Source organism: Lepidochelys olivacea (genome assembly GCF_965140295.1).
Source record: "Lepidochelys olivacea isolate rLepOli2 genome assembly, chromosome: 25".
NCBI classification, from domain to species: Eukaryota; Metazoa; Chordata; order Testudines; family Cheloniidae; genus Lepidochelys; species Lepidochelys olivacea.
The window spans coordinates 6,854,703-6,882,021 of NC_140435.1; the positions used below are offsets into that span (position 1 = coordinate 6,854,703).

At 60.2% G+C, this 27,319-nt stretch overlaps 1 protein-coding gene across 3 annotated transcripts; it reads left to right on the forward strand.

The window, feature by feature from the left end:
- Positions 1-302: 302 nt before the first annotated feature.
- DOHH (deoxyhypusine hydroxylase) lies at positions 303-8,443 on the forward strand. Of its 3 annotated transcripts, none has more exons than XM_084614431.1 (5): positions 303-507; positions 2,913-3,280; positions 4,004-4,080; positions 5,008-5,245; positions 6,821-8,443. In XM_084614431.1, the coding sequence occupies exons 2-5, from the start codon at positions 3,007-3,009 to the stop codon at positions 7,135-7,137; spliced, it is 906 nt and encodes a 301-aa protein (XP_084470557.1). In that variant the 5' UTR covers positions 303-507; positions 2,913-3,006; the 3' UTR covers positions 7,138-8,443. The 3 variants fall into 3 exon arrangements, with proteins under 3 accessions (XP_084470557.1, XP_084470558.1, XP_084470559.1); XM_084614432.1 differs by having other exon boundaries at positions 502-628; XM_084614433.1 differs by lacking the exon at positions 303-507 and adding an exon at positions 1,016-1,038.
- The last annotated feature ends 18,876 nt before the right edge of the window (positions 8,444-27,319 follow it).

Genomic DNA, 27,319 nt, shown 5'->3' on the forward strand with positions numbered 1-27,319 from the left:
ATCCGCCTGGGTGGAGGCGGCTCCCCCCGGCACGGGTCGGGAGTGGTGCGATCCGGCCGGGAGGAGGCGGCTCCCCCACGCACGGGTCGGGAGTGGTACGATCCGCCCGGGAAGAGGCGGCTCCCCCCGGCACGGGTCGGCAGTGGTACGATCCGGGCGGGAGGAGGCGGCTCCCCCCCGCACGAGTCGGGAGTGGTGCGATCCGGGCGGGAGGAGGCGGCTCCCCCCGGCACGGGTCGGGAGTGGTACGATCCGCCCGGGAAGAGGCGGCTCCCCCCACGGGTCGGGAGTGGTACGATCCGGCCGGGAGGAGGTGGCTCCCCCCGGCACGGGTCGGGAGTGGTGCGATCCGGCCGGGAGGAGGTGGCTCCCCCCGGCACGGGTCGGGAGTGGTACGATCCGCCTGGGAAGAGGCGGCTCCCCCTGGCACGGGTCGGGAGTGGTACGATCCGCCCGGGAAGAGGCGGCTCCCCCCACGGGTCGGGAGTGGTACGATCCACCGAGCGGGTGAGTGCGGGGTCGGGCCCGGCGCGCCCCGGCTGCGCCCCCAGCCCCCGCCTGGCCCCGGGAGCCCGGCGGCGCGTTTCGCTCCGGGGGGCCGGGCCGGGCCGTGGGGCCGCCGGGACCGGTGAGCGACAGGGCCAGGCTGAGCGTCCCGCAGCGCCTACCCCGCAGCCCGGTCTCCGCGCCCCCAGCTCCGCGCGGCCGGGGTGCGTGAGCTGGTCCCCGGCCCTGCTGGGAGCGCCGGGGGGGCAAACCCGGTTCCTGCCTGGACCCGGCACGTGGCCGCACCCCAGTGTCCCGTCCCCCGGCGGGCGGTGCTGCGTGGGCGCTCCCCGGCTCCCGCAGGGGGCAGTAAGGGGCCGAGCCCTGGGGCACTGCGCCTCCGTCCCGCAGCCCCCTCGCCCCCCGGGGCGGGAGCAGGGGCGAGAAGCCCAGGGCTGTTTGCTGACGAGGGGTGGTGCGCACGGGGGGGCCTCTCCTCTGGCTGCGGCTGCTGACTGAGTCCCAGAGCGGGGGCAGGGATCGCTCGGTGGGGTGAGCTAAACGCAGGGTTGTGAGCTCCACCCTTGAGGGGGCCATTTAGGGATCGGGGGCAAAAATTGGGGGTCGGCCCTGCGTTGAGCAGGGGGTTGGGCTCAATGACCTGCTGAGGTCCCCTCCAGCCCTGAGATTCTCTGATTCACTGTGACAGCAGCCAGGGGATTAATCCTAGAATATCAGGGTGGGAAGGGACCTCAGGAGGTCATCTAGTCCAACCCCCTGCTCAGAGCAGGACCGATCCCCAACTAAATCATCCCAGCCAGGGCTTTGTCAAGCCTGACCTTAAAAACCTCTAAGGAAGGAGATTCCACCACCTCCCTAGGTAACGCATTCCAGTGTTTCACCACCCTCTTAGTGAAAAAGTTTTTCCTAATATCCAACCTAAACCTCCCCCACTGCAACTTGAGACCATTACTCCTCGTTCTGTCATCTGCTACCACTGAGAATAGTCTAGAACCATCCTCTTTGGAACCCCCTTTCAGGTAGTTGAAAGCAGCTATCAAATCCCCCCTCATTCTTCTCTTCTGCAGGCTAAACAATCCCAGCTCCCTCAGCCTCTCCTCATAACTCATGTGTTCCAGTCCCCTAATCATTTTTGTTGCCCTTCGCTGGACTCTCTCCAATTTATCCACATCCTTCTTGGATCGAGCCAGTGACCCCTGGAGTAAAGGCATCAGCTCCCTAGCTCAGCTCTTTCTTCTGGGGAGGGCACTAATAAGGCGGGCGCGAGGCTGAGCGGTTGTAAAGCGCTTTGAGATGCTTGGCTGAAAGGTGCCGAAGGGGGGCAAGACGTCATTCACAGATACAGAGAGCACCTTTCCTCTCCAGGGGCTTCCCACGCACAGCAGAGCCTGCCAGCGGGCCCTCTGTCAGCTTGGCCCAGGCCAGCACTAATGGCTATATGCCCGCTTCCCTTTTCGGTCTTGTTTAACGCACTCACTAGCAGGGCTGTAAAGTCTGGTGTCGACACTCACGGCCAGGCTAAAGGGCACTCCACCTGCTGGGGGCCTCACTGGGAGCCGAATGCGGCCTCCAGAGACGGACAGGCAGCACTAGAATAGCTGGCCCTGAGTTCTTTGGAAATTCTGGCCCCCTGTCGCCGGCAGAGGCCAGGTTTTTAAAAATGCATCATTGGTAGGGAAGACAAGGCCCAACAGTCCGTATAATCCTTAGCCCTTGTGGTCGTGGCTGGAGCAGTGCTGGGTACTGTGTGCCGCTCTGCCTGAATATGAAAAAAATCTCTCCCACCCGAACTGGGTATCGTGGAATCCTAGAATCTCAGGGTTGGAAGGGGCTGCAGGAGGTCATCTAGTCCAACCCCCTGCTCAAAGCAGGACCCATCCCCAATTTTTGCCCCAGATCCATAAACAGCCCCCTCAAGGATTGAACTCACCTCCCTGGGTTTAGCCGGCCAATGCTCACGACACTGAGCTATCCCTCCCCCACAATAATAAGTTCTCCTTCTGATTTCCCTGCATGCCTCCCCATGAACCAAACCGTGAATCTCCCATGCGGAGCTGAAGACCCCAGCTACCTCGCATTTATACCTGCTGCAGGTTTACACCTGTGCTTTCTACCTTTGCTCCCAGACTGGCACCTGCTGTCAGGTGTCTCCAAATGCCCTAGGTCTACTCTTGAATTTGAGGTTGGGCTTGAACACATGTTAACTAGCGGGATTGTAAATGGCAGAGCGGATGCTACCGAGAGGCCCCCGGGCACAAACTAGGGTTAAACATGACTAGCACAGAGCGGTTGTGTCCTGTCCACACCAGAGTTTTCAATTCTGTTAGTGAATGCGTTAAAACGTGACTGTGGAGTTTGATCTACCCCAGAGTATTGGAGACCTGACCCCTCTTTCTCGTGCCTAGGTTCTTGCAGTGCCTGGTTTGTGGGAGCTGCTGGCTGTAGATTAAGAGAAACTGCCTCTAGCTGGAGACCCCCGAGACTCTCCACCCAGGCACCATGGTGACCGAGGAGGAAGTGGAGGCCATCGGCCGGACACTGGTGGACACGATGCAGCCCCTGAAGGCTCGTTTCCGAGCCCTCTTCACCCTGCGCAATGTGGGCGGCCGTGCTGCCATTGACTGGATCAGCCGGGCTTTCGGGGATGAGTCTGCCCTTCTGAAACACGAGCTGGCGTACTGCCTGGGGCAGATGCAGGATGAGCATGCCATCCCCTGCCTGGTCCGGGTACTGCAGGACACCAGCCAGGAGCCCATGGTGCGCCATGAAGCAGGTACGAGAGCTCAGGGCGTGAGTGGGACTCTCTCCTGGTTCCATGGGCACAGAGGCCCTTGCCAGTCCAGTCCGAAACGGGGGCTGACGTAGCCAGGCAGGGCAGGGATGGATGGAATTGTGGCTGTGAGTCACAGCGTGTTCCTGGTGGGGCAGGAACATGTGCCAACCCTTTCCAGGTGTGTCTTATTTCCAGCTCTGGGCTGGCTGGCACCTTAGGGGGAGAGCCAATGCTCCACTCCACATTGCTGGCTCCCCCCAGTGGCTGGCGATGTGAGGAGCAAGGCGGCTCCCAACTCCCCTGCACAGCCCCCCGATGGAGCTCAGGGCTGCTGGGGCAGACCCCACATGGTGATGCATGTACCGTGAATCCACGCTCCAGGGGTCGATACTAAACTCACTGGGGTGTGACGTTGCAGACATCTCCTCAACGCCAGGCCGAAGCTGCTTCCTGTCCCCGCAAAATGCCAACTCGTCTCTGCCCCGGTGCCCGTGCTGCGTTTCCCTCTCCCTTTTCGTAGCTCGGCTGCCACTCTTTAGAAGCGCCACAGCCAGGCTTATGGCAGGGCTGTCCCCCTGTTCCCCCCCGCCCCGCCTCCAACCCCGGGGGAGGGGCAAGGCCTCGGTAATAGGGACAGCAGTGCGATAACTTGTCTCTGCGAGCGCCGCAGAACCCCGGCCACCCACTGGCTGGCTTCGTCTCCTCCTCCGCTCTGTGTTCCAGGGGAAGCTTTGGGAGCGATTGGGAACCCCCAGGTTCTGGATGTTCTGAGATGTTATTCAGAAGACCCAGTGATCGAGGTAAAGCTTTCTCTGCATTCACCTGCCAAGGGCAGCCGTCAGCACTGATCATACCGCCCAGCAGCCTGGGCCAGTGGGCAGAGCTCCACACTGGGACTGCAGAGATCTGGGCTCTATTCCCAGCCCTGCCACTCACCTGCTGAGTGACCCTGGGTAAATCCCTTCCCTGCTCCGTGCCTCAGTTTCCCCTCCCATGTTGGTCTGTTGAGGCTGAGCTCTTCAGAGCAGAGACTCTCTTCCTGTTTGTCTGGTCAGCGCCTGGCCTAGCGGGAGCCTGATCTGCTGTAACGCTGGCATTGATGCAGGGGTCCCCAGGTGGCAATCAGTGGGGCAGTTGTTGGGGGTTGTTATGCTGATGGGTGCACATGCCTCTTGTCTGTGCATTTTTTCTCATGCAGATAACAGCCCTAGTCCTGCTGGCAGTGCCGCTTTCCCCCATCCTCCCCCTGCCTGGGAGGGGCCCTGTCTGTGTAGCCCCATTTGATACTTGGCACGTCTGCTGCCATTGGGATTCCTGCTGACCAGGAACTGAACTGGCCCCAGTAAGGGGGTTATTTGTACCCCAGAAGGCCCAGTCACCCTACACAGAAGCAGTTCCTGCCTTTGTAAACCTCACTGGACAGCCGGACCCCGTGGAAGTGGAACGTCAGAGCTGCATGTCTGACCATTGGCCGCTCCATCACTCCTTTTGGGTGAGGCTTGACAGAGCTGGGGACGAGCCCTGTTGTGCCAATGGGCAAACTGAGTCGCAGAGGAGGATGTGACTTGTCGGTGGTGTCCCAGTGTGTCGGTAGCAGAGCTGGGGTTGGAGCCAGGAGCTGGGACTGCCAGTCCCATGCTCTGACCACTAGACGCTACTGCCTGGCTGGTGGGACTGCTCTCCACAGGGGATCCCAATGAAGGTGTGTCTGTCCCGTTCTGCTGCAGGTAGCCGAGACCTGCCAGCTGGCAGTCAAGAGGCTCGAATGGCTGCAGAAGAACAAGGAAGCACCCGGCGCCGGCCCCTACCTGTCTGTGGACCCGGCTCCCCCTGATGAGGAGAAGGACGTCGCCAAGCTCCGGGAGACCCTGCTGGATGAGTCGCGCCCGCTGTTCGATCGGTACCGCGCCATGTTCGCCCTGAGGAACGTGGGGGGCGAGGCCGCGGCGCTGGCTCTGGCTGACGGTGAGAGAGCCCCGGATTGCCGATGCTGTGGCTTCTCCTCGCCCTCTCCCCTGGTCCATACTGAGTCCAGAGATCCCCAGTCGGGGGCCCCACTGCTGTGCTGTCCCCGGGACCCATCCCCACATGAGCAGCTGGGCTCCCCAGCTGGGTTGTATCCCTGCTATTCCCAGCACCCTCCACCAGGGGTCACCCTAGGGAGTGCCTCACTTTCCCCGGGCACAGGGCATGGGCTCAGCAGCAACCCCCCCCCCTCCCCCCAAGCCTGGGCCAGGGATGGGAAGCGCAGACGTGGCCCCCTGTTTCCCCCCCATGTTTTGTAATCCACTTACCCCCGGGACTTAGCTCCACTGGAGCCTTTGTCCTGTTCCGTGCCTGCTGGGCGGGCGGGTGAGCCCACAGCGTGAGTCGCCCACTCCCCGAGGAACCCCCCGGGGGCCGTGTCCGAATCCAGGATCCTCCATGGCAACGGTCTGCGGCCAAGACTCGCCCTGTGCCGCTGGAATCCAGAGACGCGGGGCGGGGGAGCCGACGACAGAGCCCCCGCCCTAGTGCCCTTGGCAGGGCCAACTCCCTGCCCCCTCGCCAGGAATCGCCACCAAACTGTGGCATCTCGGCTCCCTGAAAGGGGGCCAGTCGCTCGTGCTCCTCCCCTTCTGATGGGCATAAGAATTCCCTGGGGCAGGCAAGAGCAGGGGCTCCCAGTGTCTGTGGGGGGACCCCCTGCCCTTCCCGTGTTGGGGTGCTCCTTACTGAGAACCATTGCTCTAGGGGGCGTGCCTCTTCTCCCCCCCTCCCCAAGCTGAGTGCGGAGCCCCCCTGAACCTGCCCCTGTCCCGGGGGGGTGGGGGGGTTCTCTGAGCTGGCTGGTGCAATTGGAGACGTTCAGAGCGTTTCCAGCTGCACTCTGGGCGTCCTGCTGCCCCCGCTGCTGCCACCAGAGGGGGCCGGTGAGCCCGTCCGGCTCTGGGTGAGCAAGCAAAGGCCGGCTTCAGCGCTGTGGGTGGTTCTGCAGATCCAGCCCCTTGGGAGGGACCCACCCGCAGAGCCTGAGAACCCCAGGCTTGACCCAGTTAGGGATGAGCAGAGCTGTGTGGACCCTTCTGGAGTGAAATCCAGCCCCACTGCAAAGTCCGTCAGGGCTCACTGCCTGGGGTCACTTTCCCTGCCCCCCTAGGGTCCTCTGCCTTCCCGCTGGATGGGTGCTGCTGAGCGCAGAGGGCCCAGGCCTGTCTGGCAGACCGCTACGGAGCAGGGCAAGCGCATCCCCTCAGCCCTGCCTGGAGGGACCCTTACGGGGCCGTTGAGTCTCCATGGCCGACACAGCATCTGGTGGGAGGGTGCAGGCGGACCCTGGCTGACCCCCACTCATTCCCCCAGGCTGGATTTGAACTCGCCGTGGGGCCAGGCTGCACCTGCCACTATTAGCCCCCGAGCGGCTGAACCCCCAGCAAGTCGCTCCCAGCCGCCCCAAGAGCAGTCGCAGCGGGAGGGTCTCTCCCTTCAGATCTATGCGGAAGGTGGGGCCCAACATCCCAGGGTGCTTTGGGTCACCACCTCCGACCCGTCTCTCCCCAGGCCTGGCGTGCGGCAGCGCCCTCTTCCGCCACGAGATTGGCTTCGTCCTGGGCCAGATGCAGCAGGAGGCCTGCGTGCCCCAGCTGACGGCAGCACTGGAGAGCATGGCGGAGAACCCCATGGTGCGGCACGAGTGTGCGGAGGCGCTGGGCTCCATCGCCAAGGCGTCCTGCCTGGAGACGCTGCGGGCGTTCGCCCAGGATGGGGAGCGGGTGGTGAGGGAGAGCTGCGAGGTGGCCCTGGACATGTACGACTACGCCAACGGCCCTGAATTCCAGTATGCCGACGGGCTGAGCAAGCTGCAGGCCTCGGGCTGAGCCGGGAGTCTGCCTCGGCCTCTGCGGGGAGCTGGGTCGCTGCCGGAGGCAGCCCCAGGGTAGGGGAGCCAGGGCCTGATTCACCCCTGCCCTGCACGACTGCTTGCACCAGGGCAGAGTGGGTGGGAAGCCAGATCCGCATAGTCCTGTGTGCTCTGTGTCCTGGGGAGGTAGCAGCATGGGCCGGCAGCAAGCCTCTAGCGCAGCTTGTTTCTTTGAGTCCCTGGGATGGGTCAGGATCTGTGCTGGGGTCCCAGGGCAGAGGTTTCAAAGAGCAGCTCTCTGGCCTGCCCGGGATCCAGGGTCTGGGTGTGTCGGGTGGGGCCAGAAGGGAGAGCAGGGCTCGTCTCTCAAGTCACGGGGGGTGGGTGGGTACAAGGGACTGTCACTTAGCTGCACAGACTGGGCCTGGGGCGGGACTCTCAGCCAGGGCTGGTTCTGCAGAGACTCCCTTCTCCATGGCTGGGCCCGTGCTCCAGCTCCATTGCTGCTGGGGGCCTCGTGTGCTGGGCTGTTGGCAGGCGTTTCAGGAGGCGACGCGCTGCTCGCCGCAGCTGCAGCCTTGCCAGACGCCAGCCAGAGCCTCTGCCCGCCCGGCCCCAGCACCGCTGGCTGAGTGTCCGCCCCCGGGCGCAGCTCAGACAGAGCCGGAGAGCACCTGGGTTTTCAACCTGCCCCCGGGCCTTTGCAGGCCCAGCTTTGTACTCACAGTGACGTGTGCTGTGCGGGGGGTGGCTGCCGTGCGGTGAGGCTGGGCGCCTGCTCTGGAAATCTGGCCTCCCATTTCCCTCCTGCCTGGGCAATGGCGGCAGAGAGGGAAGCTGCATTGCCCCAGAGCTCCCCTCCAGTGCCAGCCAGGGAGCAGACCTGCCAGGGCAACACAAACCCCGGCCACGGCTGCTTTCTCTGAGCCCTGGCCTGTGGCCAGAGGAGTCGGGGGCCTGTGGAGGCACTGCTATGGGGTCTCCCCCGAGCGGGTCGCAGCCAGCCTGTAGCGCTGTGGGCATGTAGGAGGGTGGGGATGTAGGGGCTGGAGGTGGGAGCTTTGCAGCAATGCGCCAGCGAGTTCCCAAGGTGATCCCGTGGGGAGCCCTCTAGAACTGCCGTCCCTCGGCATGTGCAGAGTGCAATGCCGAAGGAAGAGCTGGTCTAGTCTCTGCGGGGATGGGGCCGTCTTGCAGCAGATGGAGCCTGTGGGGGCCTGTTGGATACAGCCATTCACTTGTACTGGGGCTTGGAAGGGCTTGCAGGGAATAAATGGAATGGGGGGAAGTCTGGCATTGGCCTGCCTCCTTTCAGCACTGGACCAAGGGTGCCTCTCTTCCTCCGCTGGGCCTTTGCCCCCCTGCCAGCAGCCGTGCAGCCGGGCTTTCCGCTGTCTCACCTTCTGGGCCTTAGTCTCCTGCCACCAGCCCTGCGGCCAGCGTTCCTGCTGTCTCACCCACTGGGCCTTTGCCCCCTGCAACCAGCCGTGCTGCCAGGGTTCAGATTGTCTCACCCGCTGGGCCTTAGCCCCTGGCCAGGAGCCATGCGGCCAAGGTTCACTAAGCTGTTCCACCCCTGGGCACAAAGGGCCATGTGGCTCTTGGAAGGAAGGTGTGAACGCTGCCCTGGCACAGAAGGGCTCACCCTGAGGGCGGGAGCCGTGCCAGTCAGCACCAAGCTGGTATAACGATAGCACCTAGCAGCCCCAGCTGAGATCCAGGCTCTGCTGTGCTGGGCGCTGATCAGCGTCAGCGAGGGTACCTGCCTTGATTTACCAAGGGGGCAAAGGGATGTTACTGCCGTGGGAGTTGGAGGGAGGGACACAAGGAGGGAGAGTGTTGGAGCAAACCGCTGGTCAGCACAGGGCAGAGAACTGCTGGAATGAAGTGGCTGGGCACTGGCTGCCAAGGTGTAAGTGGGGTGGGTGCTGGGGAAGCCCCTGGGCCCTAACCCCCCTGGGCCCTGCACTTGAACACCATAGCTTGGACTCATGCAGCCGAGCCTGGGTCCCCGCTGCCTGGTGCCTTGTGACGTCACTGGCCCCAGGGCACAGCTGGGTGGGTCACTGCCCATTGGCATGGTGCAGTTTTCACGCTGTCATCCCAGCCTGCAGGCAGCGGGGAATGGGGCTGGGCGTGGTTTGGCCATGAGTTTGCTCCAGTGGGGTGGGTTGGACACATTGCCTGGGCCCTTCGACTGCCTGTCTCTGGCGTCTGAGCTCCCCTGCCAAACACCAGCACTCACGGATTCCCAGGGCCCAGCCGCTCTGACCCGGGCGACACAGGCCAGAGACCTGCCCCCGAATCCCTCCTAGCGCAGAGCTCGTAGAAAAACAGCCCGTCCTGATTTAAAATGGTTGGTGACAGAATGCAGCCTGCCCCTTGGGAAATCGTCCCCATGGTTAATTACATGCACCTTTAACGTCCACCTATCTTTCTAGTGTCTGTGTCTGGCTTCGGCTTCCAGGCACAGGGCTGTGTGAGCCCCTCTCTGCTAGACGGAAGAGCCCAGCATTAAATACCTGTTCCGCGCGTAGATACTTGGAGTGGCAGCAAGACCCCCTTTAACCCTCCCTGGATTAAGCTAAATGGGTTGTGCTCTGAGTCTCTTGGTACGTGGCAGGTTTTCTAACCATCATCCTCATGGCTCTTCTCTGACCCTCTCCAATGGTCAGCGCCCCTGGACTGGGGGCACCAGGCCAGGACAGCAGCTCCCCAGGGCTCTCTGCTTTCAGGGCCGAGGGGCACTGGGCTGTGATGCCAGGTCACTCGTGGATGCTTGGAGCGATCCCCGGCGTGAGCCTGGTGGTTTGTGTGGCAGCAGGGCCTGGTGGCTGGGGTGGCTTTGGCCTTTCCCCTCCTTCTTTCCCGGCTGCTCCCAGGCCAGCAGCTGTGTCCGGTTTGTTCACAGATGCTTTTTCCTCAGCAAAAGCCCGTTGTGAGTCACTCTCCCTCAATCCTCTTATTTCCTAAACCCTCTAATGCGGCTGCTGCACTTTGCTTGGGTGGGAGTGGGGCAAAGACCCGCAGCCTGCCCAGCTCCTGGGAGGGGAAGCGTGTGTCCTGCCAGGGGCCAATGCACTGGGTGGGCGGGGGGGCTGGAAGAGCCATGCCAATGGCATCGGATGGGCAAGAAACTGGCAAAGGAAAGTGCTGTGGCCAGGGGGGTTGCTGGGTATTGAGGGGGGCATGTATTGGGGCTGTGCTGGGTATGGGCTGGGTGGAGCCGGTGTCTGGTAGGGCCGGGGATCCTGGGGTGGTCGGGAGCCGGCTGAAGGGGACAGTTCTCCGTAGTGTTGTTCCGCAGAGGGATGGGGCCGAAGCCCTTCAACTGTTTCTGCGACCCAGACTGTGCAGCTGAGCATTCTGGCTTCGGGGGGCGAGGGGAGATTCTGACCCTCTCTCGCCCTGGGGGCTGGGTCCCTGCCTGGCTGGGGAAGGCCTGGGGACTTGAACCTGGGTCACCCACATCTGGGAAACCAAGAAGTCTCCACGGATGGTTTGGGCTTCGACACAGAGCACATGCTGGCAACGTCACTTCGCTGGCAATGTTCGGCGCAGCCCTTGAGCTGGGCCAGTAGCTGACCCGCCAGCGGGGGCCGCCGTGCCCCCCGGGGAGCATTAGTGCCAGAGGCTGATACGACTCTCGGATGGTTAAGCTGTTAGAGCTCTCGGTATCAACTGCCCTGGGAACAGCCCCAGGCCCTTTGACTGAGTTGCTCTCGTTGGGGGGGGGGCACAGTTGGGTCCCTGTCAACAGCAGGACACCAGCTGGATCCAGGGCCCCAAACCCAAGGAGTCAGATTCACTGGTATCATTTGCTTGGCAGGTGGGCTGGCCCCGGAGCTGCCTCCCCAACCCTCTCAAAGGAGCCCCCTGTGCCCCCCACCCCCAGCCCAATGCCAGGAACAGACGTTCCCTGTGCAGGGACGTCCCTTGCTGGTCTCACACCATCTGTCCAGGAGATTCCAGCCTGGGAGGGATTAGCTCCGCCTGGAGGGAGCCGTCCCTCCCCAGAGCTGTGGGCACTTGGCTTTGACCCGCTAGCCCAGGGCCAGTCTGCCGACCCCAGCCGCTAAGCGCTCATCACTGGCTGTGTGAGATCCCATAGGGCAGCAGCAGGGGCCGACGTGCCTGGCACTTGGGAGCCCTGCGGCATCTCGGCCACTCCTGGGGGTAAGATTTCCAGAGGTTCTGAGCCTGGCACAGCCAGATGCAGACGAAGGGGTTGGGGACGTGGCTCAATCCTGCCCAGCTGCTCTCAGTGCATCCAACGCAAAGCCTGGCCAGAGGCCCCGGGTCCAGCCTCCTCCTCCTCCTCCCCCGGCCGGGTGCTGGGAGCCACTGTGGGGAGCTCATCCCCTTATCCTAGGAGTGGCCTGGGGGCTGGGGGCTGGTGGGACACGCGTGGCACCTAGGAGGCAAGGGTCGGTGCAATCCTGACAGCGCCCCCAACTGCCTCCCTCTTATGGCCACACTGAACTTAGCCCAGGCCGTCCAGTCCCCCCAGACCCCACTGGGGGTAGAGAAAGGCCTGAGGGGCCCCTGGGCTCCCCCTGCCCGGGCACAACTTGCAGATCCCATCTGAGAGGGGAGTTCGTGCCTCCCAGCTTTCTTCTTCCTCCATGCGTGGGGCTTGCTGAGCAGAAGTTGGGGTGCTGGGGACAGATGGGACCCCCTCCTTCCACAATACTGGGGCCCCCGAATCTGAGTCACCACTGACCTAGCAAGGGTCGTGCCTGCTGCATTCCAGCTGCACCCCGGGGCTCTTCGGCTGCCTGCCCCGTCGCAAGAGCTGTGAGTCCCGTCAGGCCCAGTGACGGGGCCGGGGAGTCTGCTACAGGCTGTTCACGGACGCTCGTCTCCACCTGGCAAGATCTCACGGGCGGCAATGCCTGGGAACCAAGTGTGAAGCCGCTGCCTGGCATTGCCTCTGGAACTGGGCCCAGGGGCCAGCCAGCAGGAGCTGGGGTGGCAGCATCGGGCAGTGCGGGACGTCGAGGAGGGCTGCATAGACTCAGAGGGCAGGCGGGGGCTGGCATGGCCTTTTCAGGCAGCAGCGGGAGCCTGGCTCCTGGCAGGGGCGCGGCTGATGGCACGCTGGAGATGCGGCACTTGCTGCGGGACACCCCAGAGCGGGAGGAGGCCCTGTACACAGACTACAAGCCCCCAGCCCTGGACGCCGTCCGCCTGTCCTGCTACGTTCTGTACCTGCTGATGGCAGCACTGGTTGTGGGGCTCGTCGCCTATGCCATCGTGGGCCACTTGATCAAGGACCTGGTGCACGACTTCGCTGGTGAGTGTCCCCGGGACGTGCCGGGCAGAGCCCATGGGGCGGGTGGGTGTGAGCAGTCAGTGGACAGGGATGTGGGCCTGGGGCATGGATCGGGTGGCTCAGAGATGGGGAATGAGACATGGATGTCCCAGCTTGAGATCAGCTGCTCCAGGTACCCTGCATCAGCGCTGGCGGAATGCTGCTCTCATCTCGTGGCTGCCAGGCAGCCTCCACCCAGGGAATTGGGGACCTTGGAGGACGAGGTTGGCATTCACTGATCCCTTTGCTTGTAGCCTCAGTGCCAATGCCAGGCTAGTCGTGGGTGAGGCGTGGGTGCCAGGATTAGCCGATCTCAACCCACCATGGTTGGCTCCCAGTCCGTCTCCCCTTGGCTGACGCCCCAGCTCTGAACGTACAGCACCCAGCGCCAATGCGGTGCAGCCCCCTCTGGGGTGGGACAGAGCAGCTGTTAGTGTTGCAGCGCAATGAGGAGTGACAGTGTGTGGTGGGGCACAGCAAGGCTGCCCGGGCTGGCTGAAGAAAGGCGGGGTCCGTCTGGGCTGTTGGGGGAATTTGAGCAGGACACTGCGGTCACCAGACCCGCTGCTAGGAAAAGCCCCAGGGATCCTTCATGAGAACAAGTGTCAGTGACCCCTCAGCCTCCGCTGCCCGGGACCCAGGGCAGGGCACCTACTGATCTGCACCTACTGATCTGCCAAGGCTATTGCCTGCCTGTGTCTGCAGCACTCGGCCGGGCGGCCCTGCCCGCCTGCCCTGGGCCCAGCCACCCGCTTGCCCTGGGCCCAGCCACCTAGCGCCCGGGCTATTTCCAGGTCGGGCCCTTAGGCTGCCCCGGGCGTTATTTCAGGGCGGGCGAGGGCGATACCCCTTCTCATCTCTATGTCTCTGTGTTTAGACTGGGCCTTTGGGCCGAAGCCAGAGGAGCAGCTGGAGGCCGGCGGGGGGGCCGCTGTGGGGAAGGCGATGGGGGTGCAGGAGAGGCGAGAGGAGGAGATCGCCATGGCGGGGCAGGGCTGCCAAGCTCCCTGCACCCTGCCCGGGATGGAAGCCCCCCTGGCACCACCCCCCATCGCCGGAAGAAGTTCTTCTAAGGCGCAGCTTGGCGCAGGCACGGGGGGCAGCTCAGCCAGTGGGACCGGCAGAGCAGGCATCGGGGCTGGCCAAGTGGGTGATGGGGACAGTGGGGGCAGAAGGGCCAGCGGAGTGGGTGCTGTGGGCAGTGGGTCTGCTGGAGTGGGTGCTGGGGCTGGCAGAACAGACACTGCAGGTAGGGCCCATGGTACATGCCCCCTTAGCCAGAGAGGGGTGTGAGCTGGAAAAGGCAGATCCAGCTCCAGACTCCAATCCCCCCACCCTGGGCTGGTGCTCTCTGGGGTCTGGCGTGGGCCCCCTAGAAGGGAAGGGCCGTGTGCCCCGCAAGGACCCTGCCCCCTTCCAGAGCTGAGACCTGGCTCCCAGATCTGGCCCCTCTCTCCTTCCACACGCCCCCTCGGGGCCCCTGCCCACCCGTTGTCTCCCTTGTGCTGACAGTCCTCACACGGCCCCTCTGGGTCCGCTCGCTCTGTGCTGATCTCAGTAATGTTGCCAGGGCAGCGAGGCCTAGTGGGCAGTGCCAGTCCCCTAGGGCTTTCACTGTCCCCATGAAGGCAGGGTTTTGCCTACAGATGGCACTGGGAGATAAGGCACCCAAGTCTGATCCTGGCTGGGCCGTTGACTCGTCATGCACCCTGGGGGACAGTGGGATGAAGGGGAGCTGAGGGGACGCGTGGCTGGGGGTATTGGGGTCTCTAAAGCACTTAGCATCCATCTAGCCTCCTCAGAGGGGTAGAGGGGCTTCCACTGTCCACTAGGGGGCAGCGGCTCCATGGGGCTGGCAGGGCAACTTGCCCCTTCAGCTCCAGCTGCCAGCATGGGCCTGTGGGGCTGGGCAGATGCAGACTCCCTGGCAGAGGGGCCTGGTCAGGCCAGGGCCCAGCCTGTCAGGGCCCAAAGCCAGGATCAAGACTGGCAGGCAGAGAAGGAGCCACTCGACCCGTGCTTCACTGCGCCCACTGCTTGTACTGGGCTGTCAGTGCCACGGCAGAAGGGTTCACTGCTTTCTACAAGTGGCTCCCGTCTCAGGCTGGACAACTTGTGACACCAAATCCATACGGGTGAGCTCTCTCTCAAAAGCTGGCGCCCTAGTGCTGGTCATACTCCCAGCGTGGGAATAACGTAACCACACTGGAATTTACGCCCATATGGGTTAAGGTTAAAAGCAGCGCCCGGCAGTGATACAGGATACAGTGATGCAGAAGCAGCCACCCTCCCCAGTTAGCCAGTGCTGTAATGCATGGCTCAATTCTCCCCCATTGCGCCATCCCAGAACAGTCACTGGAAACCCATCCCAAACAGCCACAAACAATCAGAACTGCTGGGGGTAAACTGGGACCAGTGTAACAGCCAGGGGGTCGCCCTGCCTGGGACCAGGAGGACACAGTGTGGGGAGAGGCTGAGGAGATGGCGTGTTCGGCAGAAGGTTCGTGGATGGTTGATTCCTGTGACACCGGCTCTGCAGTGGCAGGAGCTTGGGGGGGGGCATCCACTGTGTTAGGTAGGACAGGGAGCAGGTCACAAGTGCAGGCCCTGCTTTGTGTGTTATCCATTTGTGTCCAACATGCTCTCTGGCTTCTAGGGGTCCCTCTGCTCTTTCCTAGATACACCTCCTTTGGTTTCATGACAAGGAGCGGGGGGGTTACAGGGACCTAGAAAACTGGGCAAACTGCTCCCTTTGTAGGCAGAGGATCTGGACACCCATGAGTAGCCAGTGTCAGGGGGATCACAGGGGAATGCTCTAGAAGGCCTTGGGGATGCATTTGCAAGGAAAGGAGAGGGCAAGTGGCCGAAAGGCTGGTAGTGTTAGCTCCCACCCGCTTACCCCAGGCAAGACTCCTTCCTGCTGGGGCTAGCAAGGTGTCTCCCAAGCCCAGGCACCCCTGAGAACTGTGAGACACTCACCATAGCTCTCGGGAGGGCAGGCCAGGGCTAGTTAGCCAGTGGACTCAGGGCTGCCTGGCCAGAGTCAGCTGCTCTCTGGGGTGGGCTCCCCCTGCAATCAGAGCAGCCCAGCGGATGCTGTGCATTTCCCACCAAAAGGGAAAAGAAACAAATACAAATGGGGGGTTTGGAAATCTTCGTAGATTTTCCCAATGTTTAGACCAAACGAAAGCCAAACGTTCCCAGCCCCCAGCCCCCTTCCCCACAGTCCCTGCCTTTCTCTCCCTTCCGTTAGTTTTATGGTTTTCATTTTAAAAAATCAGCAAATGTAAGTGACATGTTACCCAATTCTCAGTGATCGCGTTGGGTTCGGGGGAACAAAATCCACCCTTGGGGGAGAACATTTTGGTCAATAAAGCTCTGCACAAAGACCCTTGGACCCCTAGGCCTCAAAACAATAAGGCTCCATCTGGGGCACTTAAGGGTGGTGGTTGGGGGGGTGTTGGGACTCCATTGCCCGCCCTGGGGTTAGCCAGGCCAGCCTGAGCAGGGCAACCCTTCCACTCCCCTGCCCACCCCACGGCCGGAGCGCTGTGTATGGGGGTTATGCTGCCCAGTTCTGCCCTGGCTGCCTGGATGACGATGTAGACAGCTGGACAAGGAGGCCAGGTTTGCGAGAGAGCTGAGCACAGTTGGAGCCAGATGCAGGTTTGGGTTCGGTTCTCAGACAGGGCTTGTGGGAGTCCGCCCTGAATCGGCCCCTGTCACGGAGTCCCAGGGCAATGCTCAGGAACTGCTCCCTACGAAGCCAGGCAGGACTCTGGTGAAGTCTCCTCTCTGAGAGCAGCCTGTCTCCAGGGCAAGAAGCTGACACGGCTTATCATAGAATCATAGAATATCAGGGTTGGAAGGGACCTCAGGAGGACATCTAGTACAACCCCCTGCTCAAAGCAGGACCAATCTCCAACTAAATCATCCCAGCCAGGACTTTGTCAAGCCTGACCTTAAAAACTTCTAGGGAAGGAGATTCCACCATCTCCCTAGGTAATGCATTCCAGTGCTTCACCACCCTCCTAGTGAAAAAGTTTTTCCTAATATCCAACCTAAACCTCCCCCACTGCAACTTGAGACCATTACTCCTTGTTCTGTCATAAGCTACCACTGAGAACAGTCTAGATCCATCCTCTTTGGAACCCCCTTTCAGGTAGTTGAAAGCAGCTATCAAATCCCCCCTCATTCTTCTCTTCGGTAGACTAAACAATCCCAGTTCCCTCAGCCTCTCCTCATAAGTCATGTGTTCCAGTCCCCCAATCATTTTTGTTGCCCTTCACTGGACTCTTTCCAATTTTTCCACATCCTTCTTGTAGTGTGGGGCCCAAAACTGGACACAGTACTCCAGATGAGGCCTCACCAATGTCGAATAGAGGGGAATGATCACGTCCCTCGATGGGCTGGCAATGCCCCTACATATACATCCCAAAATGCCATTGGCCTTCTTGGCAACAAGGGCACACTGCTGACTCATATCCAGCTTCTCATCCACTGTAACCCCTAGGTCCTTTTCTGTAGAACTGCTGCCCAGCCACTCGGTCCCTAGTCTGTAGCGGTGCATTGGATTCTTCCGTCCTAAGTGCAGGACTCTGCGCTTGTCCTTATTGAACCTCATCAGATTTCTTTTGGCCCAATCTTCTCATTTGTCTAGGGCCCTCTGTATCCTATCCCTACCCACCAGCATACCTACCTCTCCTCCCAGTTTAGTGTCATCTGCAAACTTGCTGAGGGTGCAATCCACACCATCCTCCAGATCATTTATGAAGATATTGAACAAAACCGGCCCCAGGACCGACCCTTGGGGCACTCCACTTGATACCGGCTGCCAACTAGACATGGAGCCATTGATCACTACCCGTTGAGCCCGACAATCTAGCCAGCTTTCTATCCACCTTATAATCCATTCATCCAGCCCATACTTCTTTAACTTGCTGGCAAGAATACTGTGGGAGACCGTGACAAAAGCTTTGCTAAAGTCAAGGAACAACACGTCCACTGTTTTCCCCTCATCCACAGAGCCAGTTATCTCATCATAGAAGGCAATTAGATTAGTCAGGCATGACATGCCCTTGGTGAATCCATGCTGACTGTTCCTGATCACTTTCCTCTCCTCTAAGTGCTTCAGAACTGATTCCTTGAGGACCTGCTTCATGATTTTTCCAGGGACTGAGGTGAGGCTGACTGGCCTGTAGTTCCCAGGATCCTCCTTCTTCCCTTTTTTAAAGATGGGCACTACATTAGCCTTTTTCCAGTCGTCCGGGACCTCCCCCAGTCGCCATGAGTTTTCAAAGATAATGGCCAATGGCTCTGCAATCACATCCGCCAACTCCTTCAGCACTCTTGGATGCAGCGCATCCAGCCCCATGGACTTATGCTCGTCCAGCTTTTCTAAATAGTCCCAAACCACTTCTTTCTCCACAGAGGTCACCTCCTCCCCATGCTGTGCTGCCCAGTGCAGTAGTCTGGGAGCTGACCTTGTTCGTGAAGACAGAGGCAAAAAAAGCATTGAGTACATTCGCTTTTTCCACATCCTCTGTCACTAGGTTGCCTCCCTCATTCAGTAAGGGGCCCACACTTTCCTTGACTTTCTTCTTGTTGCTAACATACCTGAAGAAACCCTTCTTGTTACTCTTAACATCTCTTGCTAGCTGCAACTCCAGGTTTGATTTGGCCTTCCTGATCTCACTCCTGCATGTCCGAGCAATATTTTTATACTCTTCCCTGGTCATTTGTCCAATCTTCCATTTCCGTTAAGCTTCTTTTTTGTGTTCAAGATCAGCAAGGATTTCACTGTGAAGCCAAGCTGGTCGCCTGCCATATTTACTATTCTTTCTACACATCGGGATGGTTTGTCCCTGTAACCTCAATAAGGTTTCTTTAAAATACAGCCAGCTCTCCTGGACTCCTTTCCCCCTCATGTTATTCTCCCAGGGGATCCTGCCCATCAGTTCCCTGAGGGAGTCAAAGTCTGCTTTTCTGAAGTCCAGGGTCCGTATTCTGCTGCTCTCCTTTCTTCCCTGTGTCAGGATCCTGAACTCGACCATCTCATGGTCACTGCCTCCCAGGTTCCCATCCACTTTAGCTTCCCCTACTAATTCTTCCCGGTTTGTGAGCAGCAGGTCAAGAAGAGCTCTGCCCCTAGTTGGTTCCTCCAGCACTTGCACCAGGAAATTGTCTCCTACCCTTTCCAAAAACTTGGACTGTCTGTGCACCGCTGTATTGCTCTCCCAGCGGATATCAGGGGGATTGAAGTCTCCCATGAGAACCAGGGCCTGCGATCTAGTAACTTCTGCGAGTTGCTGAAAGAAAGCCTCGTCTACCTCATCCCCCTAGGCTGGTGGTCTATAGCAGACTCCCACCACGACATCACCCTTGTTGCTCACACTTCTAAACTTAATTCAGAGACTCTCAGATTTTTCTGCAGTTTCATACCAGGGCTCTGAGCAGTCACACTGCTCCCTTACATACAGCGCAACTCCCCCTTTTCCATCCCCTTTTCTGCCCTGCCTGTCCTTCCTGAACAGCTTATATCCATCCATGACAGTACTCCAGTCATGTGAGTTATCCCACCAAGTCTCTGTTATTCCAATCACATCATAATTCCGTGACTGGGTCTGACCTCGGAGCATTCAGCATCCTCTGCCCCTCCGTGCGCTTCCCTCAGCGAGTCCGCCCAGGCGGGGTCCTGGGGAAGCCAGAGGGTCCTGCCCCGGAACTTCGCAGTCAGACGTGACTCTCAGCCAGCCAGTAAAACAGAAGGTTTATTAGAAGACAGGAACATGGTCTAAAACAGAGCTTGTAGGTGCAGAGAACAGGACCTCTCAGCTGGGTCCATTTTCGGGGGCAGTGAGCCAGACAACTACGTCTGCACTTCACTCCATGTCCCCAGCCAGCCCCAAACCAAAACTCTCTCCAGCCCCTCCTCCTCTGGCCTTTGTCCCTTTCTGGGCCAGGAGGTCACCTGATTCCTTTGTTCTCCAACCCTTTAGCTCTCAACTTGCAGGGGGGAAGGGCCCAGGCCATCAGTGGCCAGGAAAGAGGGTGTCGGCCATTCTCTGTGTCCAGACCCCTGCACACACCTGCCCTCTAGGGCTCTGCAACGATCATACACCCTTACCCCACCCCCTAGATACTTAAGAACTGCACAGGGGAAACCGAGGCACCCCCACACTATTCAGAGGAAACATTAAGAACAGTCCCTCTTCGTCACATCTCTCCCCCCTTCGAGACCGAACTGAGTGGGATCACTTTAGCCGGTGACCTGGGGAAGTTCGACCCCACCAACATTTCCATGGATGCCCCAGCATCTCTCCCATTCCTTAGCATTGGCTTGCATCAGCCCCGCACCCAGCCCTGTGTCTGAGGTGTCAGTGAACACTATAAAGACCTGAGCAAAGTCTGGGTTTATCAGATTTACCGGGACCTGGATTAGAGCCTCCTTCAAAGCACAGAGAGCCCTCTGGCACTGCTCGGTCCACACCAGCTCCTCTGGCTTCCCCTTCGTACACAGCTCAGTGATGGGGCAGCTGGGGAGCTCACGTGGGGTACAAACCTCCAATAGTACCCCGCCTTCCCAATAAAGGCCTGGACCTGTGTGACGATGTGACTCAGCAGGGACGGGGGAGTATTGACCTGGGAATGTGCCCTGGGGATGGGAGACCTGAGAGCCTGTCACCTGAGCCAGGAGGGGGAGGGGGAGGTGACACCTCTGCCCAGGAATGTGAACAGAGGCTGCAGCAGGGAACCTGCTGGGTGGGTTTAGTTTTTCAGTTTGGGGCTGGGTGGAGGAACACAGGGAACCCCAGGGCTGGGGTCTAAGCTCCCTGCTCCCCCAGAAGGACGTGACTGAGTGGTCCTGGTTGTACCCACAAGCTCTGTTGGGGGCTGTGTTCCTGTTGTCCAATAAACCTTCTGTTTTACTGGCTGGCTGAGAGTCTCAGTGGATCCCAGGAAGAGGGGTGCAGGGCCTGGACTCCCCCACACTCCGTGACAACTGGTGGCAGAGGTGGGATGTACTGCACCCTGTGAATGGCGCTTCCTGCAGTAAGTGACTGGGGAGCAGTAAAACGAAGGGGGATTGACGGGGACCAGGCGTGCTGAAGATTCAGAGAGAGACGGTTTCAGGGGGTGGTTAACCCCTGGGAGTGTGTGACCAGAGAGAAGGACTTTTGCAGTAACAGGGTCCCCCGGGGGATTGCAGCGAGTGGTCCCAGGGGCGGAGGAGTCTGCAGCTCGACCCTGGCAAAGAGGTGGTGACCTCGAGAAGGACTGGCACACGAGGGGTTTTCCTGGAAACCGTGGGAAGTTGCCCGGCCTGCGAGTGGCCAGCAGGGAGATGTACGCTAAACGCCTTAAGAGCGATCTGGTGGAGCTGTGCAGGCAGAGGGGGCTGCGCATCGGGAGGTCCACCAAGGAACAGCTGATTGCCCAGCTGGAGGAGAGGGATCGCTTGGATGACCCGATCCCTGTCCCTGAGGGGAGCCGCCCGGCAGACACAGCATGGGCCCTGGGGCCTGACCGGGCTGGGAGGGGTCAGACTGCTGCCGAGGACATCCCGAGACCCTTCCTACCTATGCCTGGGGGAGGGGTTGGGGGAAGCCCAGCGAATAACGAGGGCACCCTGACCCCAGCAGCCAGCAGGGGATCCTCCCGGCGGAGCTCCCCATCCCTGGAGAGGAGGCGGCTGGAATGGGAGAGGGAGATGAAAATGAGGGAGCTGGAGGATCATGAAAAACAACGTCAACGTGAGCAGGAGAAGAAGGAGAAACAACGTCAACATGAACGTCAGGAGAAGGAGAAACAAAGACAGCATGAACTGGAGCTGGCCAGGCTGAGGAGCAGTGGGGCCCCGGCTGTGGTGAGTGAGGGGGGACCCAGGACGGCAAGGAACTTTGATAAGTGCTTCCTGGCCCAGAGGAAGGAGGGGGAGGACATAGATAGCTTCCTGACGGCCTTTGAGAATGCCTGTGAGCTGCACAGGGTTGACCCTGCAGACAGGCTCCAGTTCCTCACCCCCTTACTGGACCCCAAAGCCGTGGAGGTGTACAGCCGGATGACAGGGCTGGAGGCAGGGGACTATGAACTGTTCAAACAGGCCCTGCTCCGTGAGTTTGGGCTGACCCCCGAGATGTACCGGAGAAGATTCCAGAGTCAGCGTAAAACGCCTGAGGTCACCTACCTACAACTGGTCAACCGGATGCAGGGGTATGCCCGCAAGTGGACAGCTGAGGCCCAAGCTAAAGAGGACCTGCTTGACCTAATCGTACTGGAGCAACTGTATGATCAGTGCCCTTCCGACCTGAGGCTGTGGCTGGTGGACAAAAATCTAGAGAACCCCCAGCACGCAGGGCAGCTGGCCGACGAGTTTGTGAACAGTCGGTCAGGGGGTAGCCGGGAGGAGTCCCAAAAGAACAGGCCCCCCCCGATGCAGAGAGAGAGTCACCAGGGGGCCTCCCAGCGGGGAAATAGGGAGAACCCCCTCCCAAGGGGAACGCCTGGCGTCGGGCCCCTCCGACCTGCTCGAGGGGACCAACGTGACCTGAGCTGCTATCACTGTGGCCAGAGAGGCCACGTACGGTCCCAGTGCCCCGGGCTCAGGGAAAAACTGAGCAGACCCAACCTACCCAGGGTTAACTGGGTAGGGACCCAGCTGGACGAGGGGCAGACGACCCAGGAAAGGGGGCCTACCAGTTTACCACCTGCTCAGGAGGGAAGAGTACCCCAGGCCAACTCCGCCAGAGGGCTGGAGGCTCTGGACTCAGGGTGCTCGGTTTACAGGGTGGGCGCGGGGCTGTCCCTCCGGAGAGAGTGCCTTGTTCCCCTGGAGATGGATGGGAGGAAGGTCAATGGATACTGGGATACGGGCGCGGAGGTGACGCTGGCCCGGCCTGAGGTGGTGGCCCCAGATCGGGTGATGCCCAACACCTACCTGACCCTGACAGGGGTGGGCGGGACCCCATTTAAGGTGCCCGTGGCAAGGGTACACCTGAAATGGGGGGCCAAGGAGGGCCCCAAGAATGTGGGGGTGCACCACCATTTGCCCACTGAAGTTTGATGGGGGGAGACCTAGAGGACTAGCCAAGCAAGCCCCAGACCGCCCTGGTTGTGACCCGTAGCCAGAGCCGGCGAGGGGCACTGCGCCCTGACCTCGGGGAGGGTACCACACCGGAGGCGCAGGACCCTACCCTGGTGGGGAGGGAGCGCCGAGGGGCACGGCTCAGAGAGGCGGAGGCCTCAGACCTGGCCACTGAGGGGGAACCGGGCCCCATCCCTTCCCCAGCCGCTGAGTTCCAGGCCGAGTTGAGGAAAGATCCCTCCTTGCGGAAGCTCCGGGACCTGGCCGACCTCAGTGTGGTACGGACCATGAGGAGAGGCTGCCAGGAGAGGTTCCTGTGGGAGAAGGGGTTCCTGTACCGAGAATGGGCTCCCACAAGGGAAGTGGAGTCCTGTGGGATCAGGAGGCAGCTGGTGGTCCCCCAGAAGTATCGCCGCAGGCTCCTGTACCTGGCCCATGACATCCCCCTCGCAGGGCACCAGGGAATCCGGTGCACCCGGCAGAGGTTGCTACAGAACTTTTACTGGCCCGGGGTCTTTACCACGGTCCGGCAGTATTGCCGATCCTGTGACCCCTGTCAGAGGGTGGGGACGGCCCGGGACAAGGGGAAAGCGCCTTTGAGACCTTTGCCCATCATAGAGGAGCCTTTCCAGAAGGTGGCCATGGACATTGTGGGGCCTCTCAGCAAGACGACCCGGTCGGGGAAGAAATACATTCTGGTGGTGGTAGATTTTGCCACCCGCTACCCCGAGGCAGTGCCCTCAGCTTCCATTGAAGCAGACACCGTGGCCGATGCGCTCCTGACCATTTTCAGCCGAGTGGGGTTCCCCAAGTAAGTCTTGACAGACCAAGGGTCCAACTTCATGTCGGCCCTGCTCCGGTGCTTGTGGGAGAAATGTGGGGTCCGGCACGACTGGGCCTCAGCTTATCACCCCCAGTCCAATGGGCTGGTGGAGAGGTTCAATGGGACGCTAAAGATGATGCTGAAAACCTTTATGGACCAGCACGCGCAGGATTGGGACAAGTACTTACCTCACCTGCTGTTCGTGTAAGGGAGGTGCCCCAGGAGTCTACCGGATTTTCGCCTTTCGAACTGTTATATGGCAGGAGGGTGAGGGGCCCCCTGGACCTGATGAGAGACGAGTGGGAGGGGAAGGCCACTCCCGATGGAGAGTCAGTGGTGGAGTATGTCCTGATCTTCTGAGAGAGACTGGCCGAACTCATGGGCCTGGCCAGGGAGAATCTGGCCAGAGCCCAGAAGAAGCAGAAGGTCTGGTATGACCGCACGGCGCGGGCCCGTGCCTATGCCACCGGGGATCAGGTGATGGGTCTCATCCCAGTGAGAAAGAACAAACTACAGGCCGCCTGGGAGGGCCCTTTCAAGGTCGTCAAGCAGCTCAATGAGGTAAACTATGTGTTGGAGCTGTTGAACCGGGCGCACCACCGCCGGGTGTACCATGTGAATATGATGAAGCCATATTATGCCAGGGGGAATGTGGTGTTGGCCGTGTGTGGACAGTGGGAAGAGCAGGGAGATGACCCTTTAGTAGATCTATTCCCTGGGACCAGAGCTGGTTCCCCCTGGAAACAATTCCCCTCTCGGATCAGCTAACCCCTGCCCAGCAAGCTGAGGTCAGGGGGGTGCTGCATCCGTACCGACAGCTGTTTTCCAACCAGCCTGGACACACTAATCTGACTGTCCACCGGGTGCAGACAGGGTCGCACCCGCCAATAAGATGCTCCCCGTTCCGAGTCACAGGGAAAACTGCTCAGGACCTGGAAAGAGAGGTCCGGCACATGCTGGCTTTGGGGGTGATCCAGCCCTTGGGCCTCGCCGGTGGTGCTGGTCCCCAAAAAGGATGGGTGGGTCCGATTCTGTGTGGACTATCGGCAGCTCAATGCCATCACTGTATCTGATGCCTACCCCATGCCTAGGCCTGATGAGCTCCTAGACAAGCTGGGAGGAGCTCGGTACCTTACCACCATGGACCTTACAAAGGGCTACTGGCAAGTGCCGCTGGATGCTGATGCCCGGCTGAAATCGACCTTTATCACCCCTTTGAGGCTCTATGAGTTCCTGACCCTGCCTTTCAGCCTCAAGGGAGCGCCGGCCACCTTCCAGCGCCTGGTGGACCAGCTACTGAGGGGGATGGAGAGTTTTGCCGTGGCGTATATTGACGACATCTGTGTCTTTAGCCAGACCTGGGAGGACCACGTGTCCCAGGTTAGACAAGTGCTGGACCGACTCCAGGGGGATGGGCTGACTGTAAAAGCGAAGAAGTGCAAGGTGGGGATGGCTGAAGTATCTTACCTGGGCCATCGGGTGGGGAGCGGCCGCCTAAAGCCGGAACCAGCCAAGATGGAGGTGATCAGAGACTGGCCCGCTCCCCACACCAAAAAGCAGGTCCAAGCCTTTATTGGGATGGCAGGATACTATCGAAGATTTGTGCCCCACTTTAGCGCCATAGCCACCCCCATCACTGAGCTATGCAAGAAGGGGAAGCCAGACAAGGTGGTCTGGACTGAGCAGTGCCAGGAGGCTTTCCGGGCGCTGAAGGAGGCTCTGGTCAGTGGCCCAGTTCTGGCAAACCCAGACTTTGATAAATTCTTTGTGGTGTTCACTGACTCCTCAGACACAGGACTGGGGGTGGTGTTAATGCAGGAGGATGAAAAGGGGGAGAGACACCCCATCGTGTACCTGAGCAAGAAGTTGCTACCCCGGGAGCAACACTATGCAGCCATCGAGAAGGAGTGCCCGGCCATGGTATGGGCCCTCAAGAAACTAGAGCCCTATCTCTTCAGGCGACACTTCACCGTGTACACCGACCACTCTCCCCTGACCTGGCTGCACCAGATGAAAGGAGCCAACGCCAAACTCCTGAGATGGAGCCTGCTCCTGCAGGATTACGACATGGACGTGGTCCACGTGAAGGGAAGTGCCAACCTGATAGCGGACGCGCTGTCCCGGAGAGGGGGCCCCGAACTTCCCCACGTCACTGGTTACAGTGACCTCGCTCAGTTCAGTCTCGAAGGGGGGAGAGATGTGACGATGTGACTCAGCAGGGAGGGGGAAGTGTTGACCTGGGAATGTGCCCTGGGGATGGGAGACCTGAGAGCCTGTCACCTGAGCCAGGAAGGGGAGTGGGAGGTGACACCTCTGCCCAGGAATGTGAAGACAGGCTGCAGGAGAGAGCTGCTAGGAGGGTTTAGTTTCAGTTTGGGGCTGGGTGGTGGAACGCAGGGAACCCCAGGGCTGGGGTCTAAGCTCCCTGCTCCCCCAGAAGGACTTGACTGAGGGGTCCTGGGTGTACCCACAAGTTCTGTTTTGGTTTGTGTTCCTGTTGTCCAATAAACCTTCTGTTTTACTGGCTGGCTGAGAGTCTCAGTGAATCCTGGGAAGAGGGGTGCAGGGTCTGGACTCCCCCACACTCCGTGACACCTTGCCACTCCCAACAGATAACCTGCTGCTCTTCTCACTACCCTGAGCTACTTCCAGGAAATCGCAGTTACCCTTCTCAGGTTCCCTTTTACAAGCTGTGCTCTCAAAGCTCTATTGTCCTTCCCTCACCAACCTCTGCTTCCACAAGGGACTAGATGTTCAATTCACTGAGAGACTACAAGTCCTATCCAAAGTGTCTAGAGATGAGAGTAGACCTGCCATCCCCTGCATTCTTGAGAGATTAACTACCCAGCTGTTCTGCTCTGCAGACTCAGCTCCCCAGTCTTCCCTCTCGCTGGCTGGGCCTGGGGTCACAGCCCCGCTGAGCCCTGTCCCTGGTAGCTCCATCCTTGCCGTGGACTCACTTCCCAGCAGCGCTTCTGGACCAGGTTGGTAGCCGACTTGCCCTGCCTGTGGGTCCCCCCACTCAGCTGGGGTCTCAGCTCCCACTGTGCTCAGCGCTGCCCTTGCTACCCAGTGGGAGCAGGCAGCGAGCTCGCTGCTTTCCTCACTGCATCAGAACCAGTGTGAGCCCCCTCTCAGCTGTGCAACGGGGCGAGGAGCATCTCTTTGTCCCACCCAGCCCCAGGGGTCTGGTTACAGGCAGGCAGGTAGCCTGAGCCAGGCTGCTCCTCCCCCTGCCAGCCAGGTCATTTGCATTTTCACTGACAATTTCCATCTTAGTCAATTGGTTCCCTGGATTCAAATTCAAATCCTCGGCTGTTGCAGGAGCAGGGCCTGGATCCGGTCCCAAAGAGACACAGTCACCCCCCAACAGCACCTCAGAGCTGATATGCTGGAGAACCCCAACAACCAGCCAGCCCCACCCCTCCTGTGTCTGCACAGGGATCTGGGCCATAGGCAGGGCGAGGGGCTTCATCCCTAGGACCCTCACCCAGGTCACACAGCCCTTCAGCATCTGGTGAGCCTGCACCACCCAGCGCCTGACAACAGTTTTTCTGACCCAGGATCTCGCCACCCCAGGAATGTCTCCCCATTGACTATCACCTTCCGCTCCCACTGGGGGTCCAATGGGCCTGAGCCCAAGAGACTCCACACAGACATATAGGCCGGGGCCAGGAGTGGGAGCCTGGCCACCTGCCCACCCATCTGGCTGACGGAGTCTACGGCCTTGGGACCCAGCAAGGGAGCTAGATACCGGGGCTTTTCTGCAGGGTCCCCCTGGTTCAAATCGCCAGCCTGCTCAAAGGCAGCGAGGTGGGCATCCACATCCCTCCGCCCCTCCTTAACCAAGGGCAGCAATTTAGTCTTGAGGTTCCCTGCAGAACTGGCCCCCCGGGGTCTATCCCCACTCACCCCTGGGAGGTCCCCTTTGCCTCTCCATTCCCCACCGCCAGTTCATGCTGCTGCTGCTTCTGCAG